The sequence below is a fragment of the Sminthopsis crassicaudata genome, chromosome 1 (assembly GCF_048593235.1).
Source record: "Sminthopsis crassicaudata isolate SCR6 chromosome 1, ASM4859323v1, whole genome shotgun sequence".
In the NCBI taxonomy this organism is placed as follows: Eukaryota; Metazoa; Chordata; class Mammalia; order Dasyuromorphia; family Dasyuridae; genus Sminthopsis; species Sminthopsis crassicaudata.
The window spans coordinates 739248965-739276254 of NC_133617.1; the positions used below are offsets into that span (position 1 = coordinate 739248965).

Sequence of the window (27290 nt, forward strand, 5' to 3'; positions counted from 1 at the left end):
GAAAGCTTCAAAGCGCTTTCGTTCTGTCGGAGGAAAGCACGTTCAAGAAGGAGGTGACCCCTCTACAAGGGGCTGCGAGGGCTGGGGGCTGGGCAGGGAGCACGTCTGTGAGGGGCAGCGTTTGGTGCAATCTTTGAGGTGAAGTCGGCGTTCTGCGAGGCCGGGGGGGGGGGGCGGCTGAACCCCGGGGGGAGAACTTCTCCGCAAAGCCCGGGAACGGCGGTCGCCCTTTGCCTCATTCACGGGACCGCGGGGATCTCGGGCCTCCGTGCCCCTCCCCCAGCCCCGTGCCATGGAAACCGTTTTCCCGGTCTCTCTGGGGCTCCGTATAGCGCCGGGCAAGGCATATTTTAATGCTTGGAAGCCGAGGCCCCTGGGTTCAAATTCAGCCCCTGGATTACTAAGTGACCGCGGGCAGCAGCTCGCTTCGGCCTCAGTTTCCCGTTTTGAAGATGCGGGGGAGCGCCGGGGGAGCGGACTTCCGAGCCCCGCAGTCGCGGGCAGCCCCCCCTCAGCCCGCGCGGCGCTTACAGCTGTTCGCAGCGGGGCTCCCCCCCGGCCGGGCCGCTCCCTGCAGCCGCACAACGGGGTTGGGAGTCGCCAGGTTTGGGGCCCGCGGCCTTCGAGGCGGGCGAAGCCATCTCCGGGGGGGGAGGGGGGGCGGGCAGCTCCTCGGGAAGTGTGAACGCTCGGGTCCCGGCCCCGCGGAAGGGCTTTTAGCACGTCCCTTCCCGCCCCCGGGCCTCTGTCCGCGTAATCGAATGGTCGGGATGGGCACTTTCCCTCTCGGGCCGCGTCTCTAAATGGTTTCAGGAGCCCCAGAGAGCTCGGTGAACGTAGTCTCCGCGGGGAAAGCAAGGGGCAGAAGGAGCCGGGCCGGGCGCGTCTCCTTCCGCCGAGCGGCCCACGGCCCGAGAGGAGGCGGCGGCCGTGCGCTTTGGCTCGGCGCAGGGAGCCCGCTTCCCTCCTTCAGAGGCTGGCGGATTCAGCCCTGTGGCTGAATTCCCTCATCTGGGAAATGGGGCAGTAACCCTCCTCTGCGGGCTTTGGGGGCCGTAACGCACCGCCCGGAGCCCCCCAAGGAGCGCGTGGCCTTCACTGCTCCGCACGAACTGCCACGGCCATTGTTAGACCCTCCGGGCTCTGCTCAGGCAGCTTTACTCCAGTAACCTCTGACCTCGCGGCTTTGGCGGGAAGGCCCCGGAAAGCGGCTGCGTCGCTCCAGGGGGGAAACGTTCAGAAGCGGCCCGTCCGAGCGGGATACGTCGCGACGTCTGGCCCAGCCGGGGCGCTAAGTGACGGCGAGAAAACCGCTCCCGCCGCCCCGGGGAGTGGGAAAGGCCCGCGGTCTGAGGGTCCCAGGAAAATACAAATGAGAACGACCCCGAGGCTGATTAGTCAGAGTGTCAGAGATTAGTGCAGACTCCCCCCCAGAGGGGCTCCCGTGGAACGGGGGGTGAGCGCACAGGAGAGGGGGTCGGGGACCCCCTGCGGAAGCTCTGGATCCCCTCGCAGAAGAATGCTCCGAAATAAAGTGTTTACAACATTAGACTGAATGCAGTTAATGCACAAGTCAAGAATCCTCCGAAGTTCATCCCGTGATCGCAAGGAGTCCGAGCCCCGGTTCTAGTCCCTCCCCTCGGTTTATGGAAAAATCCTGCTCTCCCCTTTCCCCCACCCTCCGGGGGGTCCTTAACTAAGGACTCGCATAGTGTTAATTGTTCGCGTCTGGGAGCATCTACTGAAGGGTGGGAGGGGCTCGGAGTCCGATCCTTTAGGCTACAAACGGGGCGATTGAGGCCCTGGGCCCTGAGGATGAGCGCTGTCCTGGGAGTCAGGAAGCGCGAGACGGGAGAGACCCGGATCGGTCAAATAACCTCTTTCCACTTGCCCTTCGATAAAACGGGAGCGACGACACGAGCTCCTCCGAAGGGTCGCAAACCTTGAATGTCATAGCTTTTTTTTTTTTTTTTTTTTTTTTTGAGATTATTTATTCTGAAAACTTCAAAACTAAATCTCCGTTCTTCCCATTAGCAGGAAGCTGGAAGCAGAGGGACCCTCACTTGGGTGGTCTCCCAGGAACTGCCACTTTGAGACTAGGATCTTGGCTCACTAGCAGAGCACTGCCTGGGACACTTTGACAGATTTGAGTAGGGGGATGATATAACTGGGGCTCAGAAGAGCAGATACCCAGTCTAGTTCTGCAGCTCCCTCTCAGGGAAGCCAGGAGGAAGATGGATGGAGCTGGGAGAGGCAGCTCCAGGAAAGGACCTCAGACTCTGAGGTAGGCGGTCTTCTCCTCCATCTGAGGACAGAATGCCTCCAGTCATCTGAACAGCAATCTTAGCATGTAGGTAAATGGACAGAGACACCTGGATAGGCACACATATGTAAGTGAGATGGGGGAAGGGAGGAAGTGTGCTTCCTCTGCAGCCTCATGGCATCTGATAGATAAAATTCTACAGCTCGCTCAGCAGTGTCTAGAATCTCATCTGGAGCTCAGGTACTAAGCCAACTGGAGCAGGTATGGGTGGGGAGGAGAGGGCTGGTGCCTCAGCATCTCATGACATCGTCCTGGGACTGAGCATCCCATGTGAGAGGTGCTCAGAGAGCATGTCCCTGAGTGTGGAGGATGGGGCGGCATGTGCCTGGGCTCTGACTCCTGGTTTTCCTTCTATAAGGCTGGGCAGGGCACAGGCCTCCCCAGAAACAGATTAAAGAGGCTGTGCTTTCTCTCTCTCTCTCTCTCTGTCTCTCTCTCTCTCTCTCTCTCTCTCTCTCTCTCTCTCTCTCTCTCTCTCTCTCTCTCTCTCCCTCTCTCTCTCTCTCTCTCTCTCCCTCCCTCTCTCTCTCTCTCTTTCTCTCTCTTTCTCTCCCTCCCTCTCTTTCCTCTCTCCCTCTCTCCCTCTCTTCCTTCCTCTCTCTCTCTCCCTCTCTCTCCTCTCCCCATTCCAGACAAGCCAGCCAACTGCCTTGAAACCCGCTTAGGCTTCCGAGGAAGAATTCCCAGAGCACCAAATGGGGAAGGGGACAGAGCTCAGCTGCCAACAGCCTCCCCAGAAGCTTTCCTCTCCAGGAGCCTCTCTTCCCCTCACTGACTCTTGGACTGTCCGAATGCCCTGGAAGAGACTGGGCACGGGCCGAAGGCTGGGGATGGTGGGGGGAGGGGTTTTCCTCTCTCCCTCTGTCTCCGGCCCGCCCTCCCTCTGACGCCAGCTGCAGTCGGCGGCTCCCACACCAGGATGAGAATGAAGCCGGAAAGGAGCCTAAAGACCCCGGAGGTCCCCCTCCATCTTTCAGAGGCGACGTGATTACTTGAACTTGCATACATTTACTGACTGGGAGCCACCGCATCCTGCCCCACTTTACGGAGGAAACCCAAGGCTGGTGCTCTCGCCTTGCTCCTCGTCTACGGGACACCGCCCTTAAGCCAGCTCCAGAAGCTCCGAGAAGTCTCTTTTGCCTCGCTGAAAGAGGGACCCCAAAATCTGATCTCTCGAAGCCAGTGCCCCCTCCTCCTGCCCCTCCCCCTCCGGCCTCGGAGCACGCCAGGGCTTCTAAACGCCGGGAGGGACAGCGGCAGGTGGGAAGGAGGCACTTCCAGTAATAAGGAGCAATTAGCGTCGCCGCCTGGGCCCCAAGTGCCAGCAACCTTGACGTTCCGGAAGATGTGGGAATTGTCAGGGCTTTGCCATTGCGCCCTCAGCGGCCTCAGCGGCGCCAGTTTCTGGCTGTAGTGCAACTAATAACGACTCTGGATCGACGACGAATACAAAACAACCGGGAAACCTGTGAGCGTCCTGTTTTATGGTATACGCGTCGCTGTTAGTGTGACGCGATGTTTATTATAGCTTTAATGACCTTCCATCAGAGATGGGGGCTGGAGCCGGAGAGTTCTTTAGTGAGGGGAACTCCTGAGACACTGTCTCTCCCACCGCAGGTGAGCACCTCGCCGACACTCCGGAGCTGCCCGATAAAGTGTGACCAGGGTCCCAACCGTGTCCGAGCCGGGGCACTTCGGGCTTTCCTTTTTGGTGCCGCCCGTCCAGTTGTTATCATTGGTTACTATTGCACGGACACTGTGTGTGTACATGTATGTATTTGTGTGTTGGTGTCTGGACGTGGGACCGTGATTTAATGTCACTCATAGAAAACGCTTTACCACTTTATGAGCTTCAAAAGGGACTATGAGAAGCTAGCGATGTGTCCAGGATTAAGCCAGCACCTTCCTTCCTATCAGCACATCTATCATCTATCAATGAATTTGGCCATCATTTACTCCCTCTGAGCCTCAGTTTCTACACCTGTAAATCGAGGGGCTGCACTAGATGATCTCTAAGATCCCTTCTGTCTCCTAAAACATCATCCCTTATATACACGGTAGAGAAAGGCAGTGAGTCACGGAAAGCACAGAATCTGGGATTTGGGGGACCTCAGAGGGGCCGGCCAGCAATAAGATTCTCCAGAACAAACCCACAGGTTTAGAAATGTGGGGGACCTGTGTGACCCCCCATAAGCTTTCATTAAGTATTCCCCACAAACTCCTAAGACATAACTTGGTATTTGTCTCATTAGTACTCGAGAAGGGAGTTTCCACAGGGTTCCCTTACACTAAAAAATTTCTAAATTGAACTAAAAGAAAAATTGTTTCCTTCTTGCTCAATGACTTCCCACAATCCAGTTTATGTGATCATGTTTGAGATTCAGTTGTTTTGCTGCCACTGAAATTAGAGAATGGAAAAAAAGAAATGTTACTGCCTTTTTTTTTTTTTTTTTTTTAATAAACCAGTACTTCTAGAAAACCTCTCAAACACAGTTTTTGCTGGCCCACTTTGAGGCCTGCTGGGACAGATCCAGGAAACAATCATGGCCCTGGAGTTCTGTTCTCTGTGGTCACATTTGAAGTTGCCTAAGGCGATAGCCCACATAAGGCTGGCTCTCCCTTTCCTGCTTGGAGTGGTTATCTGGGTTGGGCTGGTACTCAGCCCAGCAGAGATGAACTTAATAGCTTAATTTTTACATTTTACACACCTAGCATCTCTCTCTCTCTCTCTCTCTCTCTCTCTCTCTCTCTCTCTCTCTCTCTCTCTCTCTCTCTCTCTCTCTCTCTCTCTCTCTCTCTCTCTCTCTCCCTCTCTCTCATTGTCTCTAATCTCTCTCTCTGTCTCTGTCTCTCTGTTTCTGTCTCTGTCTTTCTCTGTCTCTCCATAGCATCTTGCATCTGGTTGCCTTGACTGGTTCAGCTCTGACAAGAAGTGGAGTTCCTTTGTGGGGAGAGATGGTGAGGAGTTCCACTCTTCCCATTTTTGGTCCTGTAGTGCCTTGAAGAGCCAAATTGTTTTTATTCCTAGGTTTCAATACTGAATCAATACTCTCATTAACCTTCACACTTGGGCAAGTCCATTGATGTCTTGGTTCCTCGCTTTGCTCATTTGTAAAATGAGTCTATGTTTGGACTATATGATCTCCAGAATCCTTTTCTCATTTTTTAAAAATCTTTATCATCTCTGCAAGAACAAGAGAGGGACACACACAGGAGAGAGAGAGAGAGAGAGAGAGAGAGAGAGAGAGAGAGAGAGAGAGAGAGAGACAGAGAGAGAGAGAGAGAGAGAGAGAGAGAGAGAGAGAGAGAGACAGAGACAGAGAGAGAGAGAGACAGAGAGAGAGAGAGACAGAGAGAGAGAGACAGAGAGAGAGACAGAGAGACAGAGAGAGAGAGAGAGAGAGAGAGACAGAGAGAGACAGAGAGAGACAGAGAGAGACAGAGAGAGAGTGTTTGTTGGGTGTATAAATGTAAATTAAGCCATTTAGTCTCCATGGACTTCATTTTCCTCAGTTAAATGCGAAGATTGGACTCCAGCTCACTCGTTCTGTGCGTCTAACCGCATGGAGGCACCGACGGAAAACTTCGGCAGGAGCGGAATGACCCAAGACCTAGTGCAGCCAGAAGACCAGAAAAATCCGAGACAATTATCCGAATAATTCCATTTCTTCCCATCTTCCCCTCCCCATCACCTTCATCTTCCAAAATAGCCCAGATGGTGCAATCTTTGAGCCAAATACTCGGAGCCGAGCCCTTCCGAGGCCACTGCCCAGCCTGGCCCGGCCTTCCCACGCCTCCCGGAGCTCTCTCTTTTGGACCGGGGTTCTCACTCCCGCGTCATCTCGGCCACCAGATCAGATTCAGAGATTTCGCCAGAAATCTCACGCAGTCCCTGTCGGCTCAGGAGCCCATGTAAGCGGCCGCTCCATGCCCAGGGAGCTGGGAGGTGGACACCCTCCCTTCACTCTGCTGCTCTGAGGAAGGCCAAGGCCCAGGTTTGGGTCCGGAACCCTCCAATTACATCAAACCGCTCCGAGTCAGCCCAGGGTTTGGGGAGCTCCGAATTCGGTACTGCGAGGACGTGATGTTTGTAAAAGGTCTCTGCTCCGGGGAAGAAACGATGAACCAAGCTAGGCCCCTGGAAACCTGGGCTTCCCCAGGATGCCTTCCCCAGAGTCCTCCTATGGCTGAGGAGGACAACTTGTCTCTCTGAATCTGGGGGTCAGAGTGGGCCTCTTTCCCTAAGAAATGACCAAATGATCTAGAAGAGAAATTGATAACCATGCCTTCCAGACAAATGTCTGTTAAGGCTTCAGCTTCCGGTACCAGCCGGTTCCGAGCTCGCCCCGGATGCCCGGTTCCTTTCAATGTAGAACAAGTCCAAAGATTTTCTTCCTTTAATGATCAGCTCAATGACCGTGAACTTGACTTCACTCAGCAGAGCCCCTTGCCCGGCCCCCGAGCGCTGGCTCTCCTTGATCTCTTGGACAATCTGGGCCAACGACTTCATTTCTCGGTGCCTCGATTTGCTCTTTTGTCAAAGGAGACTGACTGTGGTCGCTGCCTCCTCCACTGGCTTTTCGTGAGCAAGTCCTTTGAACCCTTGAAACTCCCGTTGTAGAAATGCAGCGCGGAGCTTCCCCTCTAAAGGGGAGGCTGGGGTTTAATAGATGAGCTGGCCTCCAAATCGGATTCCGATTCCTCCTCTGTCTCTGTCTCTGTCTCGCTTCTTTCTCTCTCTCTCTCTCTCTCTCTCTCTCTCTCTCTCTCTCTCTCTCTCTCTCTCTCTCTCTCTCTCTCTCTCTCTGTCTCTCTCTCTCTGTCTCTGTCTCTGTCTCGCTTCTCTCTCTCTCTCTCTCTCTCTTCTCTCTCTCTCTTTTCTTTCTCTCTTTCTTTTTTCTTTCCTTCTTTCTTCCTTCTTTTTTTCTTTCTTTCTTTCTTTCTCTTTCTTTCTTTCTTTCTTTCTTTCTTTCTTTCTTTCTTTCTTTCTTTCTTTCTTTCTTTCTTTCTTCTTTCTTTCTTTCTTTCTTTCTTTCTTTCTTTCTTTCTTTCTTTCTTTCTTTCTTTCTTTCTTTCTTTCTTTCTTTCTTTCTTTCGTCTACGGTTATGAGTTCATTAGATTAGCAAAAATCCTTGTTATAGAAACACCCCCTATCCATTTTTGGAGATTAGCAGCTCATATATAATCAAGAATCAGACCAGAGATGTGGAGCTGGAAAGGACCTTCGAAGGTCCTCAAGGCCCCCCCTTATCCAGGTCCAGAGAAATGAAGCAAATTGGAACCAGTCACAAGGATACTAAATCCCCTAGGCAGGAGCTGAGCTCAAGTATTGCTAATTCCAAGTCCAGTATCCTGCTTCTCACTTACCCAGAAAACTTTCCTAGGACATACAAGCTTGTTCTTGCCAAGGGCAGGCTTGGAACCCCAAGTGTTCTAGACGCCAATGTTGCTTTTGTCCTCTATGCCAAGCTTTGTTGTTGTAAATCATTTTGGAGGTTTTTGTTTGTTTTGTTTAGTTTTGTTTTAGTTGTGTCCCATTTGCAGCAAAATTTGCCATTCCTCCAGCTTATTGAACAATTGAGGAAATTGAGGTAGACAAGGTTAAGTGACATGCCCAAGGTTACACTGCCACTAAACCCATTTAGGGTCAAGCCTCCCTGACCCCAGGGGATGTATGCTGTATGCACTGTGCCACCTCGCTGCCTCCACCACGTTGCTTCTGGCAAGTTATTCTTAATAACTGTTATATGAGGAGGGAGACAGGATTAAATTAGCTACTATTTAAGCGCCGCTCTGCCTCTAACATCCCAAGATACATGATATTCAATTCTCAGAGCATTTGCCTAACCCTATGAGAGGCGCCAACGCATAGGGATTAGGAACCTTGCTCTGGTTTCAGGATGTGACCCTGAGCAAGTCACTTAACTTCAAGATATTTCCAGGAAACTCTCTAAAACGCTTCAGAGAAGATGTCGACCTGGATTGGCAAACTGAATTTCCTCAAATAGGAATTTCTTCTATCAGACAATAGTCTCCGCCCTTGGAGAATCTCTCCATCTCTCTGTCCTTGTTTCTGTCTCTGTCACTCTGTTTCTCTCTGTCTCTGTCTCCTTTTTTGTCGGTCTGTAGCTTTCTGTGTCTCTGTCTCTCTGGGTGACTCTCACAGCCTCTATCTCTCCTTTTCCTTTTCTCTCTCTGTATCTCTCTCATTCTCTCTGTCTCTGTGTCTCTGTTTTTCTGTCTCTCTCTGAATCTGTCTCTGTGTCTGTCTGTCTCTCTCGCTGCCCCGTCGGGGTGGTAGCCACCCGGAGAAAGTCATGGATCCTCTGAAGCAGCACGAGCGCCCCGGAGGAAGGATGGATGCGGGCGCGGACGTCCCTGTAACGTGGAGCCCCCTGCGTCTGCTGTTGCCTCCACCTCGGGCTTCGCGGTCTGGGCTCCCTCAGGGAGACTTGCAGTTCGCTTGCTTTGCGTGGGGTTCTTCCCGGGCGAGGAGATGTGGCCCTCGGGCCCCGGCCGCTTTCCCGACCTTCCGGTCCCGGAACCGAGGCCGAGGATTTCCACTGCCAGGTGGGACCACCGAGCCCGGTTTCAGTCAGGCCGCAGCACCCGCAGGCACGGTCAGATCGCGCCGAGGGAAGCGCTATCCGCTAAATCCCGGGAAAAGCGAGCTTTCCAGGGCCTCGGAGGAGGCCGCCTCTGAAAGGTTCCTGCGGAGCCGCGCCGAGGCGGGGACCCAGGTGTGCCCGCGCCGCCCCCCGCCCCCTGGGGACTGCCCTCCTCATTGGCTTCCAGCCCTCCTCGAGGCACCCCGAGACCCCCGAGGCACCCCGAGACCCCCGAGACCCCCGAGACCCCCGAGACCCCTGAGACCCCCGAGGCACCCCGAGACCCCCGAGGCACCCCGAGACCCCCGAGGCACCCCGAGACCCCTGAGACTCCCGAGGCACCCCGAGACCCCCGAGACCCCCCGAGACCCCTGAGACTCCCGAGGCACCCCGAGACCCCCGAGACCCCCGAGGCACCCCGACGCCGGCTCGAGCTGCCGCCCCCAGCCCCAGTCTCGAGGCAGAGGCGCTGTCGCCGGGGTGGCCTGCTCCTCCACGGGCAGCCGGGACTCCTCGAGCAGAGTTTATTTTCCCAGGTGTTTCCCTCGCGAAAGGCTGCCGCGGCCCCGGGAGGCTCGTCCGGCCTCCCCGCGCATCAAAAGGCGCGGGGTTTGCAGGTTGCTTTGACTTCGGGACCGTGACTCGGGGTTGGACTTCAGTACATCCGAACTTTATTTTGGCAGTTACTCAGACAAGGAAAAGAAGGGAGAAAAAAGAGGGGGGGCACCGCCCCCCCCAGCTTTGCCTGTAACTTCCTGTAGCCCTTGAGCTTCGACTTCCTTTTCTTCTTCTTCTTCCCAAAATCCCGATTCTTGGTCAAGCCCTTTCCCCCTTCTCCTAAGGCTCCAAAGGAAAAGCTGGCACGGCCTTGGTGCCCCCCGGCCCGCCACCCTGGGCTGCCGCCGCCGCCGCTTGGGCTCTCTGAGCCGGGGTGTTGGGCGGGATGGGAAAGGCCGGCTGTGAGGGAGAGATGGGATCGTGAACCGGCCTAGCATCTTCAAGGGGCCGGCCGCTTCTCCTCCCTTTCGCTTTCCCTCTCCCCCCTCCCTAACAGGGGGTGAGAAAGTAAGCGACTTCTGAGAGCTCGGGGCTTCTTCTTCTTCTTCCTCCTCCTCCTCCTCCTCTTCCCTCCTCCCTCCTCCTCCTTCTCCCCCCTCCTCTTCCCTCCTCCTCCTCCCTCCTCCTCCTCCTCCCTCCCCCCTCCAGGTCTCCTCCTTCCCAGCCCCTATCGGCAGAATCAGGAAGCCGGTGACGTCGGCAGGCGCTGACTGGCTGAAGACCGATAGGATCGCAGCCTCGGGCAAATTAAGGTGCAGAAGAGCGTGCGGCTGGGTGCAGTGGCCACCCCCTCCGGGCTTGCAGCCCACACCGCGGCGGACTCACTCTCCTGCCTGCTCGCGAGCACCCAAACTCCGCCAAGCCGCAGGCTCCGCCACGCTGACCGTCGGTCTTTGCCCCGGGCTAGCGGGCACTGAGGGGGGCGCGTGCACTAAAATCCCCGGGATCTGTGCCCCGGCCGTTTCTCCTCGGTTAGGGCGCCCCCGGGTCGCGCTGCCCGCTCTCCCCTACTTTCCCCCTTCCACCGGGCTCCCAATAGCCGGACCGACCCTCCTCTCGCCCCGTGTGGTCTTACTTAGGTCTGCTTAACTGACCTTCAATGCTCCTGAGCTCTGCAGGGTTCCGAAGGGGCCACGCCGGGAACAGAATCCTGGGGCTTCGGGGAGCTCAGATCCCGGGCGGCTTCTGCTGAGCGCGCTCGGCTTCCGCTCCCCTCGCCCAGAAACTTTCCCTTCAATCCCCTTTCTTTGTTCCCCTCGGCTCCGGGGAAAAGCTGGGCGTCCGCTTCGTAGCCTTCCTGCCTGGCTAGGACCGCCGGCTCTCGGCATGGAGTACACGGCGTCGCCCAAGCCCCAGCTCTCCTCGAGGGCCAACGCGTTCTCCATCGCGGCGCTCATGTCCAGCGGAGGCGGCCCCAAGGACAAGGAGCCTTCCGAGAACACCATCAAACCCCTGGGTGAGTAGGCGACGGCCGGGGAGTCCTGGGGGCTGAGGAGGCGACGGCCGGGGAGTCCCGTGGCCGGGAGGCCGGGGAGCCCCGTGGCCGGGAGGCCGGGGCTGGCTCTGCACAACTCTCCCGTCCCCTTCCCAGCCTGGGTCCCTCGGGCTTCGCCTCGGTTCTGTGTCCCCGAGCCCAGCGATGGGCCTGCCGGCCGCCGCAGCCCGGGCGCCCGCCGTGCCCGCCTGCTCTGGGCACAGAGGATGGTCCGGGCCGAGTGAGCTCTGGGGGAAGCGGCCTCCCTGCACCCCCGGAGCACCCGGCAGAGACGGCGCCCGTCAGCAATGTCACGCAGCCCCGACTCCCTGGTTCTAGGCCACTTGCGAAAAGCAAGAGGTTCTCTGTCTTCTGGATTCTCACCCCCGGGAACTTGACTTTTACCCAAAGCGAAGCTGCCCGAGCCGCAGCTCTCCCCGCCCCCGCCCTCCAGTCTGTCCCCAAAGCTGACCAGAGACATCCCGAACCGTGTGAGGGAGAATCCCTGGGCACGCTGCGTCCCTGGGAAGTGCGGGAACACCCCGGGACGAACCAGGGAAATCTAGAGCCCCTCTTCTGGGAAGCGGCCTTCAGACCGAGCGAGCGACCTTTCCCGGGAGACTCTTTCGGCCGTTTGCAACCCCTCCCCCTCCCCCGTACGGAACAGAGCAGACTAGGTTCAGAATTAAAAACAAAACGAAAGGACTATTGGGGTTCTCCCCTCCCCCCCCGTTGCTTCGTCAGGATGTCCCCCCGCGGCCGCGATCTCGGCTCCGCACGGAAGCTTTGCCCTTATCAGACGCCCGCTCGGCACTGGCCTCATTTTCCGTCGGGCTTGGTGAAAACATTAACCAGTAACGTTTTCGAAATGCCTCCCCTTAGTGGCTGTGTTTATTTGGAAATCTTGGCCGTTTATAGAGCGACCTTTAGGTCCACCGGAGCAAAGGGTGGGCAAGTTGCTTCCTTCACGTGTGAGGGTGAGAGAGCGTTAGCTGGCAGGGCCAGACTGCGGGAGGTTCCAGGTGCAGGAGAAGCGAACGTCTTCAGGAAGAAGAGTCCTCGACGTTCTGGACCGAAATCACTTTAATACGTCATAATTAATAGCGTTGGAGGACAGACAGGACGTAGAAGCAGATTTTCTTCTTTGTCTTTCCGTGTGTTTTACTTTCTTTCTTCTCTTTTTATCTTTCTCTTTTTCCTTTTGGTTTTCTTTCTTTCGTTTCCCAAGCATCTCGAGTTAGTACAAATGAGAGAGGGAGATATAAAACGCATTCATGTATATATATATATATATATATATATATATATATATATATATATATATATATATATATATATATATGGAGAGAGAGAGACAGAGAGACAGAGAGAGACAGAGACAGAGACAGAGACAGAGACAGAGACAGAGAGACAGAGAGACAGAGAGACAGAGAGACAGAGAGAGACAGAGACAGAGACAGAGACAGAGACAGAGAGACAGAGAGACAGAGAGACAGAGAGACAGAGACAGAGACAGAGAGAAGCAGAGAGACAGAGACAGAGACAGAGACAGAGACAGAGAGAGAGACAGAGAGAAGCAGAGAGACAGAGACAGAGAGAGAGACAGAGAGAAGCAGAGAGACAGAGACAGAGAGAGAGAGACAGAGAGAGACAGAGAGAGAGAGAGAGAGAGAGAGAGAGAGAGAGAGAGAGAGAGAGAGAGAGAGAGAGAGAGAGAGAGAGAGAATGGCAGCCTTAATCATTGGGGATCTGGCTGACCGGTCCCAGAATTTCAGCTCTAGGTTGCTGGGAAACTTCCTTGGACTTTCCCAAATCTACCAGCGGAAGAAAATAAAAATTACGTGACTAAGGGGATCATTTAAAAATCACTGAAATCATTTTCGAATGTCTTTCAACACTGTCATTCACTGTGCTTCTTAAAGATGTGTTTAGTTTCAGGAGAGTCCCTGGGAGGTCTTTTTTATTTGTATAAGGTCCTCTCTTACTTTTGGTAGGAGCCCCCCAAAGAGAGACCCCGCTGTGCTCCGGTACTATTGCAGACTCTCTCCAGATAGCAGGTTCTCTGCTTGTTCCATCAGTCTCAACATTGCATTGGTTAATTTTTTTCTCCCTAATTTCAGCTCATAGTCTGAGTCTCTCTCTCTCTGTCTCTCTCTCTTCTCTCTCTCTCTCTCTCTCTCTCTCTCTCTCTCTCTCTCTCTCTCTCTCTCTCTCTCTCTCTCTCTCTCTCTCTCTCTCTCTCTCTCTCCTCTCTCCTCCCTCCATTCCTCTTTCTTTCCCTTTTTCTGAATTAAGGAATTACAAAAAAGAAATACAAAAAGATAAGAGAAAGAAAGAAGAAAAAGAGAGAGAGAAAGATGACGAAAAAATTCAGATACCCAGGGAGAGCAAGAGAGTCGATTCACATAGGAATGGGAGTTAACACAAAGCCAGAGTTTTGAAATAAGGATACCGACAAAGAACTATTAAAATCCTCCAAGTGCTCTTAACCTGGCTAATTATTTACATAGCACTGATCTGTCCATAGGCATCAAGGACTAAATAGTAAGAAGTTTTTTAGGGAACCCTAAAACAGACACGAGAAAAGGGCCCGTTCCAGCAATATCCCAGTTTCTTCTTTTTTCGAGTCTTCTTTATGTCGCACTAGAGAGAAAGCAACTCTTTGGGGATTCGGGCTGCATTTGACTTCCCAATGCCTCAGGTTAAGAAAGGCTGTTGGATTTGTGTTTGAGGAACAAGGTAAAAATATCCTATCCCTGAGGAAAGTCTGCCCTTGGGCTCTGGCCTCCCTCAGGTCAGTGCAGCCCACTATCCAGTAACTTCCAGGGAGCTTTCTCAGGGAGATTTGTCAACAAATCCCATACCTTTAAAGTTTGGAGGTTAAGGGGGAAGAATCTTGCCCTTTCTCCTCCTTTTCAAAGTGAAAGGCATGTTTTGCTTTCTCCCCCATTTATTTCTCTGGCTTCTCTGCACTTTAATTATTCTTAGGAATTGTTCAATATTTTCAAAGAGAAGAATCGGCTTGGGTGGGCTTTCTGACAAAATGGGGGCTAACCGCAGCATTTCCTTCCCAGCTTGTTGTGAGGAGTGCAGCGGGTACAAAGTACTCTACCCGGACTCAGAAAGCCCTGGGTGCAATTCTGGCCTCATACACTTAACTATATCGTTATGGGAAAGTCACTTAACCTCTGTTTGCCTTGATTTTCTCATCCATAAAATGAAGATAACCATAGCACCAAATCTCCCAAGGTTTTTGTAAGGATAAAATAAGATACTTTTAAATGCACTTGGCAAGCATTAAAGCAGGGCATCAACGTTAACCATCATTATAATAGGTCAATACGACATAATTTAATATAACCTAGGATGCGCTTTTATAGTCATACACCCTGATATAATATAACGTGGCAGAAGAGTTGCGGTGTACTTGAGAAGAATAAGGTTTCACACCGGGAGCACCCCATATCGATTAAGTTCCAGGGGCCGCTCCCAAACTTAGTCTTAGGTGATAGATTTCCATAATACTGAAATAAAATGCACCTCGTAAATAGGCGAGGCCGATCTTACAAATGTTTCTCTACCACACGCCCGGATCCCGAATACTGCCAGTTCCAGCTTTTCGTAGCCCTCTGAGGAATGCCGAGCGCTATACTTTATCATTCGGTGCTGCGCTGCCTCGTTTTGTCCCATTACGTCACGTTTTACAGCACGTTTTGTTTCGTTAGGTTTTGACTGTATTATCCGTTGATCTTTGCTATACAAATACCCATTTATATTTATCATATAGACGCACAGCAGAAACCACTACCTCCTCAGCAGACGCGTTCTGGGTGAGGCGCTAGCGTTATTTGTCAGTGAGCTTGTACCATAAATCTCTCGGAGCAGCCCCTCCGATACGGGCCCCGCGGGCGGGCGGGGGGGGGGGGGCTGTTTGGAGATTGCTTTCACATTGCAAGCTCAAGTAGTTGCTTTTTTAAGGAGCGGAAGATAATGGAGACAATTAGGCAGGTCCCCCTGCGTTCTGTCAAAGTGACTGGCGCGTTCCGGGGCCCTCCCCGTCCGCGGGACAAGGCCCCTTCCTGCTCGGCCCTTATCCTGGGCGGGCGCCGGGGAGAGAGCGAGCCCTGCCCCCCTCCCCGGCCCCCCGGGCCCCCGCGACTCCGCAGGCTCGCGCTGCGCCGGCCGGACTCCCGGATCGCGCCCCGCTTGGTTTGACTTCGGCCGCCGCGCCCGGCCAGAGAGAGGGCTGGAAGGTCTATAGGACCGGGCGCTCTCGGGATGAGGGGGTGGGGGTTTGGGGAGAAGCTGGCACGGGGAAGGGCGAGGGGGAAGCCAGCCCCGAGGGTGGGAGTAAAGAGGCCCCGGGGCGGGGACTGCCCGCGGAGCCCCCTCTTGCCTCGGCCTCTCGATTCCGCCAGTATTGAGGCTAGCTGCCGGAAACGCTTGCTGTCAGCTCCCGGTGACCCCCTGTCGCTCCCCGCTGGTGCCCCGTGTCCCAGAGGCCCCTGTGTGGGGAGAGCCCGCGCCTCTTCGCCCTGGGCCTCCGCACTTCTCAGATTGCGGGCTGGCCCTTCGGGCCTCCACCCTCTCAGCCGCCGCCTCGGGCCCTCAGACCCTCCCAATTCACCCCCCTCTCTTTGCATTAGAACAATTCGTGGAGAAGACTTCCTGCGCGCAGCCCCTCGGCGACCTCCCGGGCCTCGACTCCCACGGAGACTTCGGCGGCGGCCTGGGAGGGGGCGGCAGCTGCAGCCCGTCCTCCCTGTGCACCGAGCCCCTCATCCCCACCACTCCCATCGTCCCCAGCGAGGAAATGGCCAAGATCGCCTGCAGTCTGGAGACCAAGGAGCTCTGGGATAAGTTCCACGAGCTGGGCACCGAGATGATCATCACCAAGTCCGGCAGGTATTTGGAAATCTGGGCGGGGGAGGGGAGGCCGGGAACCGAGAGTCGCTTCCGAGGGCTACAGGACGGGGCCCGGGGCCCGGGGCCCGCTCTGCGACAGAGCAGGAAAGTAAGGCCCGAGCCCTGCTCCAGAGAGGTCACTCGGCATAGGCTTCTAGAACAGTTGCAAGGTTTCCGAGAGACCGTCGAGTGCAACGCTTTCATTTACAGAGGGGGAAACTGAGGCTGTCATTTGCTCGGGGTCAGACTAGTAGACAAAGTTCTTGCTGCAAAGCAAAAACAAACAAAAAACAAAACTCCGTCCCCTAAAGGGCGCTCTGGGATGATCTAAAGCGGCCTTGACTTTAGTCTCCCTTGTGTCGAGGCCGGAGGGAGGGGAGAAGGTCAGGAATCGAGGCCGGAGGTAGGTGCTGGGGCCGCCCACGCCATTCCTGGGGCTCCGTCCTAGGAGCCCCCCCGGCATTTCCACTCAGGGGTGCGATTGGGCCCGGTGCAGAAAAGGAGAATCTTGGGGAAGGGCAGGGAGCCGGGAGGCTGGAGGAAGCTCCAGATCCAGGGAGACCCCAGGCTGGGAGCGAGCCCCGGCCGCCTTAAAAAAAACAAAACCAAACCAGACTCCGGGCAGAGGGCGGCCAGAGCTGGCTGGAGACGCGGATTTATCCGGTTGATCACGGTCGCCGCCAGACTGGAATTTCCTCAGTCGGAATGGCCCAGAGCCCTTGGGAACTGGGAGCTCAGGGCTTCCCTGCTCCGCTTCCTAGTTTGCAGACTATCTCTGGACTTTAAAAAAAAGTGGAAAACAAATCAAAGTCATGGCGGAGGCGGGGACCCTGCGGACACCGTGGGCACGGCTCTCGCCGTAACAAGGGTCCCAGATTTCGAGTTTGAGGCCGCCTAGGTAGCCCCTTTTTTGCCCAGAACGGCTCTGGCTCAGAGGTCAGTGACTAGAGCAGGTTCCTACGCCGAGTACTTGGCAGGGCGAGGTTCGGACCACGCGGTTTTTATTCCAAATCCAAAGAAATGTTGCCCCGAATTAGACTCGGGAGGGGCCTCTAAAAGCTTCGGGCTCAAGGGTTCTTAATATTCCAGGGGGACCGTGAACTTGTCCGGGAAAAATATAGCTCGACTTTCATGAACTTTGGCTTCTTTTGTCACTTTTTGGATTTTATTTTATGCATTAAAAACAAAAACAAAAACAAAAACAAAAAAAAAAAAAAAAACTATTGGCCAGAGAAAGGCTCTATAGCTTTCACCAGACTGCCAAAGGAATCCATGACGCTAAAAAAGATGAAGAGTCCTTCATCGAATCCTCTTTTCCTGAGGAAACTGAGGCAAGTTTTTAGTGGCTAAACTATATAGCTCAGAGCTAGTGATTAGCAAGACTCGAACCCGGATTCTGATCCCGGCAGCCTCGGAGATTCCAAATCGTGTTTCTTTTTGTTTTGTTTGGAAAATCCGTTTAAGGAAGCACAGAACAGCTGCTCGGGTCCCGGTGAGAGGATTGGGCAAAGGGGTGACGGGAGCTGGTAGGAGAGATGTGAAGGAATTTAGAAACCGCAGATTTCCGGGCACCGCCTAGTGCATGAGCGGACCCGAAGGAAGACCAGCCGCTTCCATTCCCCAGTAACCCCAAGCTCGAGCGCCATCACCTGTCTAAGGGTCAGCCCAAGGCCGAGTGCACTGGAAAGAAAGGGAGACTTTGCTCTATTGTCTCCGGCTCCCTCACCCTCCTTCTGTCTCTTTGTCTCTGTGTCTGTCTGTCTCTCCCGTCTCTCTCTCCCCCCTCCCCCGCCTCCTTTTCTCTCTGTCCGTCTGTCTGTCTGTCTCTCTCTCCGGCCTCGTGCGCGTGTCTCCCCGGGCCCTGGCCTTGGGTGGGGCACTGCGGAGAGACACAGCTGTACGACTCCCTGGGTTTTGCCCTCGGGCCTTCCAGTAGGAGCTCGGAACCGGCTGAAACCGTTATCCTGAAAGCCGAGTCCGGGCCTCGCAGACGGCCCAAGCTCCTCCACCTTGGGTTCCAAGGCTTACTTTAGCGGCTGCCCCAAGAGTATCATAAAGCATTCTGGGAAATCCGCGCCGGGTCTCCCACGCCGTCAGTGCGGAGGCGCTGGGGCTCAGGAGGGCGACGTGCGGCGATTTAACTAAGGAATTTGGCTGTAGCAGGAAGGAGAGCGGGCCCTGGGCCGGGGAGGCCTGGATTCCGGTTCGGCCCCTGATCCATTCGGACTAACCCCGTTGAGGCGCTGGGCTTCCATGAGCTCCCTGAGGCGCTTTTATTCCCACAGCCGAGGTACAAATCGGCGCTGGCGGAGGGCGTCTCCGAGCCCGGAGTTCCCCCTCCTCGGAGAAATAAAAGCCCCCCCCCCCCCCCCCCCCCAGTAACCCAAGGCGGCGCGCGCCGCACCCACGGGCTGGGGAGGCTGGCGTTATGTAAATCGACGTAGGGACGGGAGAAACCGGGGAAAGCCTGCACACGGTTAGCTGGGAGGTGACAACCTCGGCTGGCTCAGTTTCCTCCTCCCCTGCAGTGCGAGGCCCTCACGGCCCCTCCCTCCCCCGCCCACGCGATCAGTGGGATGAAAGGTTCCCGCACTAGGTAAATGTCAGCTGGGAAGGGGACGGGACGAGGGAAGGCGGGAACCTCAGCGGGGGAGGGTACGGGGCGGTCTCCGGGAGCCCTGCCTGGGCAGCCGGGCGGGAGAGAAAAGAAACGGGGAGCGCCATTCCCGTGAGAGCGCGCCCCCTTTGGGCCGCGTTTGCGGACACGTGTAGCCCACGCTCTGTCCTCCGGTTTCAGGCGGATGTTCCCCACCATTCGGGTGTCGTTTTCCGGGGTGGACCCCGAGGCCAAGTACATCGTTCTGATGGACATCGTCCCCGTGGACAACAAGAGGTACAGATACGCCTACCACCGCTCGTCGTGGCTGGTGGCCGGCAAGGCCGACCCCCCCCTCCCTGCCAGGTGGGTGCTGCGCCTTTGTTTATTATTGTTATTGTTATTTTATTATTATTATTATTATTATTATTTTGCTGAGGCAACTGGGTTAAGTGACTCGCCCAGGGTCGTCCAGCAGGGAAATGCTAAGTGTCTGAGGGTAAATTTGAACTCAGCTCCTCCTGACTCCAGGGCCGCCCGCACCACCAGCTTCCGGTTTTCTCTTGGGAGAAAGATTTACTTGCAACTTCCGCCCCCCTCCCCCCTCGCCCCAGCTATCTGCAGAATTCCTCCGCGCTGCCCAGAGTTCTGCGTGGGGCTTTAAAGCGGTACCCGCTGCCGGGAGAAACGCACTCAGGCAAGGCCGAGGGGCGCCTCTGCCCAGGACCCGGCTCACCCCGGGAGAGGATACTTACAGACAGAAAGCCGCCCCCTCCCTTTGGACCCTTGCCCTGTCTAAGCCCCTCCCCCCCAACCTCGGTATCTTCTGGAATGCGCCACCTTGAAATTCACTAGTGATCCGGGGCCCTGGCGCCGGAGAAGATCCCCGCTGGGCGGCTGCTCAGTGACTGCTTACGACGAAGGGTGGCGGCTGCTGTGGCCACATCACCTTGTAAAGGAATAAGGGCTTAGATTTATTATCATCACTATTGTTGTGAAACAATTTTCTATAAAATTAGACATATGAAAGCACCTACAAGCGCCAAGCGAGAGAAGTTAGGCGGTGAAATAGAGTGATGGCGCTGGCGTCGGGAAGCTTCCTCTTCGAATCTGACCTCGGACACCGGCGGTTTGGCTCTGGGCAACTCTCTTTGCCTCAGTTTCCTCATATGTAAAATGGGCTGGAATCTTTGCCAAGAGAACCCCAGCCGAGTCATAGAAAGTCAAACATGACTGAACCAACACCAGACACCGCTAATCACTTATTATTATCATTATTTCTACAATCATCTACTAAGTCCTAGAGAAAGGGCGGCCTGCGTGCGGGTGGGGGAGGGCACGGGAGAGCCCTGGCGGGACTGGGATAAGGACATGACTTACCTCGTTGGGCGCCCGTGCGGACATTGATTGACTCCCCCGGAGGGAAGCCCCCTCACCAGGGGCGGGCCGGGAAGCTGGGTCTGCTTGGGTCCCCGTGTTCCGCGTCTGTGGCCACCGCACCGTTCTGCGCTATTGTGGAACAAGCCCCCCGCGGATCTGTTTTTCTGTGGCGTCTGTTCCACGTAGTTTTTAGGCTGTAGTGTCTGCACCCTCTTGTTTACTATAACTGTTTACTTAACAGTTTGTTTACTACTCCTGTGTTTTTTGTTTTTAATATTGTCGTTTCTATTCCAAGGCACCTACTCTAATGAGTAGAAAAAATGTGCTTCGTTTAAAGGAAAATGAATAATAATAATAACCACAAGCATCATTTATAGAGGCTTTATTGTTTTCAAAATACTACAATACTGTCCAATTTTATCTACTAAACAATTCTGAAGGGTAGAGTCTATTGTTCTTCCCATTTTACAGATTAGGAAAGGGAAACAGAGCCTGTGACTAGAGTCTGTCCCCCTCCACGAGCCCGGGCATGCACAGCCTCCTGGAGCACAAGGACTGTTTCCTCTTGTCCTTGTACTCCCAGGACCCACCGCAGCGCTTGCTCATCATGGCTGTCTAACAAATGGTGGCGTGGACTGGAAGCTGAAAGTCACAGAGGGCGATCGCTTGTTGAAACAAAGCACCGAGAATTAATTTGAGCGCTGCGCTGAGAGGGAGAGTGTTCACGGGTGGCGGGAACATCCACTCTGGTCTAAGTAGGACGATGGAACTAGGGTTTCACCGAGATTACAATTGTTTGGAAAGGTCTGGAGAAAGCTTTGTGGATGACTTGTCCCCCAAGCCCCTATTTCTGATGCTTGGATGCTGCTCTGGCGGATCGTCAGCCAGACTGATGTTTAGGAGGACAGAAAATGCCGTCTGGGAAATCCGAGGAGAACCACCCTGCGCCCTCCGCACTTGGGCGCCCTCGGGCGCCCTCTGGCCGGGAGTCTCCTCTGGTTTCTGCACGACTACAAAGTGTTCTAGAATGCCAAGGGGTCCGATTGAAAGGGCCTCCGCGCTAGATATATGCCATCTAGGTGCCCCAGACTTTTAAAGGGTGCTATAAAAGCTCTTCCTCCTGCCCAGGAGAAGGAACGCCAGCCACTCCCTGAAGTCTCACTGACCAAAGAACTGGCTCCAGGGCGTTTCACAGCAAAACAGTAGCCACCCAGTACTGCCACGTGTTCTGTGGGGGACAAGGACAAGCTTTGTGATTTTTATTGATCTAGAGAAAGCCTCAGTGAGGATGTTCCCTCTATCAATAAAGAGCTTTAGAAATTGCTCTCTCTACCAATAAAGAGCTCTGCAGTGACCGCTTTTATAAAGAGAACAACCTGGAGCCCTGAAGGGCTCGATGACCTGCCTGGGTAGCCAGGATATGCTAGGGGCAGGTCTTGAATGAAGGCGGAGGCATCCCACTGTTTCACTCTCCGTGTCTACACATACCTCCAGTTATGGGAATGTTTTAGGTTATAAATACAGAGGAGAGGGAGTGCTGTGTGGTGTTAGTGCTGGAGTTCTCCCGCCAGCTTGGACAAAAACCAGCTGTGTGCCCGTGGGTGAGCTCCTAGCTGGCGGAGAGAGCAGGTGCAGAGAAGATGCTGCCAGCCTCTTTCACGTGGGAGCTCCTTGCAGTAAGGACAGTTATCTCTCCCTGTCTCTGACTCTCTCTCACTGTCTCTCTTTCAGCATGTAAATTACACATGTATGCATATACACACATGTACAATACATATATGTACACACATGTATTGTTCATATGTATATATACAGGTAACTTACTGGGACAGGGACTAGACACGTGCTTGCTTGGTAAGGAAACTTCTATCTAGAGAGGTATTCCCTTCTCTGAAACTTAACATTTTCAGAGTGAATTACCCAGGACCCTGAAAGGCCAAATATCTTGCCTGGGTCACGTGACATCGGAGGAACCCTTTCACGCACAGCAGCTCTCTGACTTCATTACTGTGAAAGAGGAGCTGGTTCAGGGCCTCTCACGCGTGCCCCACCATCCCACGCGAGACAGAGAGTGGGGGTAACTGCCCAGGATTATCCATATGTCTCTATTTGTTTGTCATACTGCCCCTCCCCACATATGCATGCAGAGTCTATAATATATACATACATATATATAATATAATATAATAATACAGACACCTAAACGAATGTAATTAGCATGCTCTGGTAGTGACGGATCTCTTTATTAGTCCCCCAAGCAATGGTTCTTGGGGGGAAATGGTAAAGTCTGTCCTAAGTAGAAAAACCATGTTAGGGGAGCGCCTCTGCAGATCCCTTCCTTTTCTCCTGCTTCCCCTTCTCGGCCTTCCCTCCCTTCTCAGGGAAGCTCTCGCACTCTGTTTACACGCACATTTTCTTGCTATCTAAAGGCCTTACGTATGTACTGGGGACATACTGGCAGACACGAAGGTCAGCGGGGCTCTGGAAATGTGACATCTCTTGTTGATGTTACTGCTCTGTGCCGGCGGGGGAAGAGAAACGCTTACCCAGAGCGCTCTAAATTCAAGCCTGTTTAAATTGCTGCTGGAATTTTTAGTCTGTCTGGAGACTGACACAAAGAGGGGCTTCCCTCACTGAGTTTTCTTTTGCCTTTATTCCTCCTTCAGTCTGTTATTCATGACCACTTTCTGAGATAATGAAGCTATCTTGATTTTTATAAAAAAATCCATTTTTATAAAAATTACCCATGAACCCTTAGACCCTGTCCCATTTTACAGCTCCATTGGGGTGGGAACTCATATCTGTGTTGTTGTACTGCGTGAATCCTATAGAAATTCAAAAATTTGGGAGGGATTTTTTCAGTGTGAGGTAACTTCTGGTGTGGAAATTCTATTTAGCAATGCCGATGAACAACTCCTGTTCCTTAATGGTTTTAGAGAGTGTAAATCAAAATCTGTGATGGCAGTTGCCTGGTGAATGAGCAATTGTGAGCTCTTGTGAGCAATATGTGTCAAAGACAAGACCAGTGCTTCCTGACTCCAAAGCTAACCCTCCATATTCCAAATCAGGGCTTCTTAATTTTTTTCCACTCCTGATCCCTTTTCTTTTCTTCCCCTCCCCCCCGCCAAGGCAATTGGGGTTAAGTGACTTGGCCAGGGTCACACAGCTAGGAAGTGTTAAGTGTCTGAGGTCGGATTTGAACTCGGGTCCTCCTGAATTCAGGGCTGGTGCTCTATCCACTGCGCCCCCTAGCTGCCCCTCCTGATCTCTTTTCACTTCAGAAATTTTTATGTGACCTTGGATATACATGCATACAAAATAGGCATATAAATTCTATTTACTGATAATAAATCACAATTTTGCTACCCCCATGTTCAATTTACAAGACCCCATATGGGGTAGAGACTTATAGTTTAAGAAGCTGGGCTAAATCAGGACCATGTCTTCAGTTTATATCACATGCTTTAAAATCTACATTTGCTTTTTAAGCTCCTCAATCCATCACTAATAATCTAAATTTTAAGAAAAGATAGAAAATACTATTTTGTCTTCCCATGGGGTAGATTTTGCTTGGGATTTATGAAAATATGTTGCATTTTGGCAGAGTACTTCCTAAAGTTTCTTAGCCAGAAAAAATTGGGTTGTTTGCCCAAATATTAAGGAGCATAGCTAGTAAGCTAACAGGACTCAGACACCAAGACAAAAAAAAATAATAATCTCACCAGTTTTTAGAATCTTGAGAAATCTCTTCTTTCTTTTCTTTTCTTTCCTATTTTTTGGCACTGAAGAAAACCTCTTCATTCAAACTGACAAGGTGCAGAGGGCTGTCATTTAAAAGCCGCTCTGCTCCAGGATTTGCACACATCTTGAAATCCCTTTCTTCCTGCTGTCAGAGACTAAAACAACTTTTTGTTACCTAAGAACATTTTAATCGAAAGTTTTTCTGGACACTCCCCTTCCAAACCCTTTAAAGTGCTTCCAAGGGTTGGTTTCCCAGCAGAATCCTTGCTATTCCGAACCTTTGTGAGACATTATGAGTTTCAGCATGCTCACTTTGTCTTTCCCTGTCTTCTGGGATGTTCCTTTCCCTTATGATGAGCCGTGGCCTGGATTCCTTGGCCACCCTCTTGGCATTTTTTAATTGCATTGTAAGAGATTTTTAAGGATTGGCCTTAGGAAACCAGACACAGTTGTAAAGAGCTATGTTAGAATTTTTTTTTTTCATTTAATTCAACTCAATCCAACAAATGTTTATGGAGGGTCTACCAAGCACTATGCCGGGAATAGACAGAGAAACATGAATCTGCCCCTTCCTTTAAGGAGTTTACATTGTATTAAAGGACATAGCACAGATACATATGTATTATGTATGTGTGTGTATGTGTGTGTATGTGTGTGTGTGTGTGTATATTCACAGAGAAAATAAAAGTCATTTCCTGGTAAAGAGAGAGAATCGTGCTTTGAAGGCACCAATTGTGCTTTGAAGGAAGAGAGGAAAATTGAGACAGAGATGAGAAGAAAATGCATTCCCAGCATGGGGATGGCCTGTCCAAAAAAGCGTGGAAGTGGGTGCTGGAATGGCATGTACAGGGCAACACAGCCAACTTGACTAGGTAGAACGTGTGAGACAAAGAAATGTGCCAGTAGTCTGAAAGAGTATTCAGAGCCAGGTTATGAAAGGCTAGGAATGCTAGACCAAAAAGGTTGTATTTTATCCTAGAGGCAATAGGGAGCCATTGAAATTTCTTGAATAAATGATGTGGCCAGATATATACTTGTCCTATTCTAGTCCAATTCACAACATTTAAGGATAATTACAAATAACCTATATATCATGGGATCTAATCTGAAATACACATAGACGCTTTCTAGTCTAACTTTCTTACTTTACGAATAGGCAAGCTGAGACCCAAACAAATGAAGGTATCAGTCTGAAGTGGCAAAGTCATAATTTGAACTCAGATTCTTCTTAGCCAAATTTCAAAGTCTTTGCAATATACTGCATTTATATATTTTTAAAAGGGAAAAGTGTCCATAATTATAGTTTATTATTCTTATTATATATTTTAATATTCATAAAGAATAACTGTTTTTTATGATCAACATTTTCTTCTAGTAATATAAGGATTTATAGACATTTGTTATAGAATTATCATAATATTACTTCAAACACACCTTGGTGTTTTTTTAGCTCTATCATTTCTCTCACTATATTTGAGATTATACAGTAAGTAATAATGGTAGATTTGCATCAAAGAATATGGACAGAATGGTTGAACCAATCCACAGTTACCTGAATTTTTTGCAGTGTCTTGACATTGACAGTTCCCAAATTTTGTTGTTTTTAGCCTCCCTAATTTTACAGAGGATTCAAAACCTTCCACAATTTTGTTCCAATCTCTTTTCTTTTTTTTTTTTATTATTAAAGCTTTTTATTTACAAACTATACACATGGGTAATTTTTCAACATTGACTCTTGCAAAACCTTCTGTTCCAACTTTTCCCCTCTTCCCCTCTCCCTCTCCCCTAGATGGTAAGTAGTCCAATACATGTTAAATATGTTGAAGTATATGTTAAATTATACTTCATTTATATGTGAAATTTTTAAAAGTTTAAATTTTTAACGCTTACAGAAAGAACTTCTTAGCTATTAATAGCTGGAAAATTGAGATACCACAGAAAATTACTTGGTCATCCCAGACCAGCTCATTTCACATGCATCTCGTAACAGTTACCTGAGTGCAGTTTGAAGATGAGATTTCTTTTGGTTGAGATTTCTTTTTAACTCACTGGTTCATTTTTCTTCCATGATCTTCCACCCTCACCCTGATAAAAATACTCTTGCCTTCAGAGAGTAAGGGATCAGGCTTCATTCAAGGTAGTGAGTGATTGTGCTGTCCTGGAATGCAGGCGCTCATTTCTATAATCCACTCGTAGTCCAGGAATTTAGGGCAAGACCCTGCTGTTTGTGTCTGGTGGAGAGCTCTGGTTCTTGCAAAATTTGCATGGCGGTTGTTGAATGCCTCAGACAGTTCTGAATGGCCCTGTGGAATTGACAGCGATGTAAGAGACCAGTTTGGAAAACTGTGCAGATCTGTCTCTTTTCTCCTCACCCCCACCATGTTTGGCCCCTCAGCTGTACCCAGTCTGCCGAAAGAGCTGACCGTGTAAATGGTTACCTTTCACCATCATTATCATTTGTGAAGATGAGTATATTAATTGAGGGTAGTGTTTCCCAATGGAAATAGCTGGCTTTGCTAGCAGAAAGATACAGATTTAAGTCCCGACATCTAGCATGTTCAGGGCAGGTCATTCTCTGGGTTCTGGGCAATTCTCCTAAAACTGTAATTTGAAGGAAAAGTCCTGACCCTTGTTTCTGACTTCAAGGAGTCATATTAAGTACATGTACACGTACACACACACACACACACACACACACACACACACACACAGTTCAAGTGTATGAGAGCATTTACAACCGGGAGGATAAGGAAACACAAGGTGTAAGAGTTGGTACTCTGAGGGAAGTCTTTTTAAGAGGTAAAAGTGATTCATTCTAGATTTAAGAGTGGCGAAGGTAGAAGGTTGAACATTAACTGAAACAGTTTGTAGGACATCTAGATTGAAGCAAAGAATAGATAGAAGGGAGTGAGGTAATATGGGATTGGAAAGGTAGGTGGGAGCCATTATGAGTAGGGCTTTAAATGACAGGATGAGGAGTTGTATTTTATTTGTAGAGAAAACAGGGAGCCATTGGAAGTTTTGAGATAAGGGAATGACAACTTCAGATTTATGTTTCAGGAATAACATTTAGGAAGTTTTAGAGAGAATAGATTGCAGGCGGTAGAGACGATGATTTTTAAAAATGTGCTAGTGTTTTTAATTGGTGCTAAATTATTGTTGGAGCATTTGAACTTGAATTTATTCCAGATAGTTTTTTCTTTAGGTCATCAACCTAATACCTTTTATTGCTTTTAAAACGTTATCATGTTTCTGTAGTTAGAATAGTCTGCGTTTCTTTTGACTCTCAAATTATACTTTATATTAATAGTGTTGCTAGACATTGTGGCAGATGCCCACAAGGGCAGTATGGGATAGTGGAAAGGACACTGACTCAGAGGATCTCTGTAAGTAGTACCTGCTCCCAGCTGGGTTAATGACTCATCTAATCTCATTTGTAAAGCAGGTATAACATTATTAAGAATTTATAATAAAAAAGTGCTCTGTAAGTGGAAAAACTTCCATGAAAGTGTGTATCAATATCATCATCATTATCTGTCATTAGATTTATGAACATGGCAAAAATGCAAGTGAAAAAAGTAAAAATCTAGTTGTTGTCTTTAGAGTCAATGTGAATGGCTGAGTATTTTCACTTGATCCAAAGTTTTATTTGAGTCAATATTTTCAAACCAAATAAGCTGTTTACATTGAATGATTTAGTATGT

At 51.3% G+C, this 27290-nt stretch overlaps 1 protein-coding gene across 1 annotated transcript in view; it reads left to right on the top strand.

The window, feature by feature from the left end:
- Nucleotides 1-10217: 10217 nt before the first annotated feature.
- Nucleotides 10218-27290, top strand: part of TBX20 (T-box transcription factor 20) — a 71497-nt gene continuing 54424 nt past the window's right edge. The window contains exons 1-3 of the mRNA XM_074284303.1: nt 10218-10946; nt 15611-15869; nt 18667-18831. Of these exons, the coding sequence (XP_074140404.1) occupies nt 10817-10946; nt 15611-15869; nt 18667-18831 (554 nt within the window). The 5' untranslated portion in view covers nt 10218-10816. The remainder of the gene's footprint in view (nt 10947-15610; nt 15870-18666; nt 18832-27290) is intronic.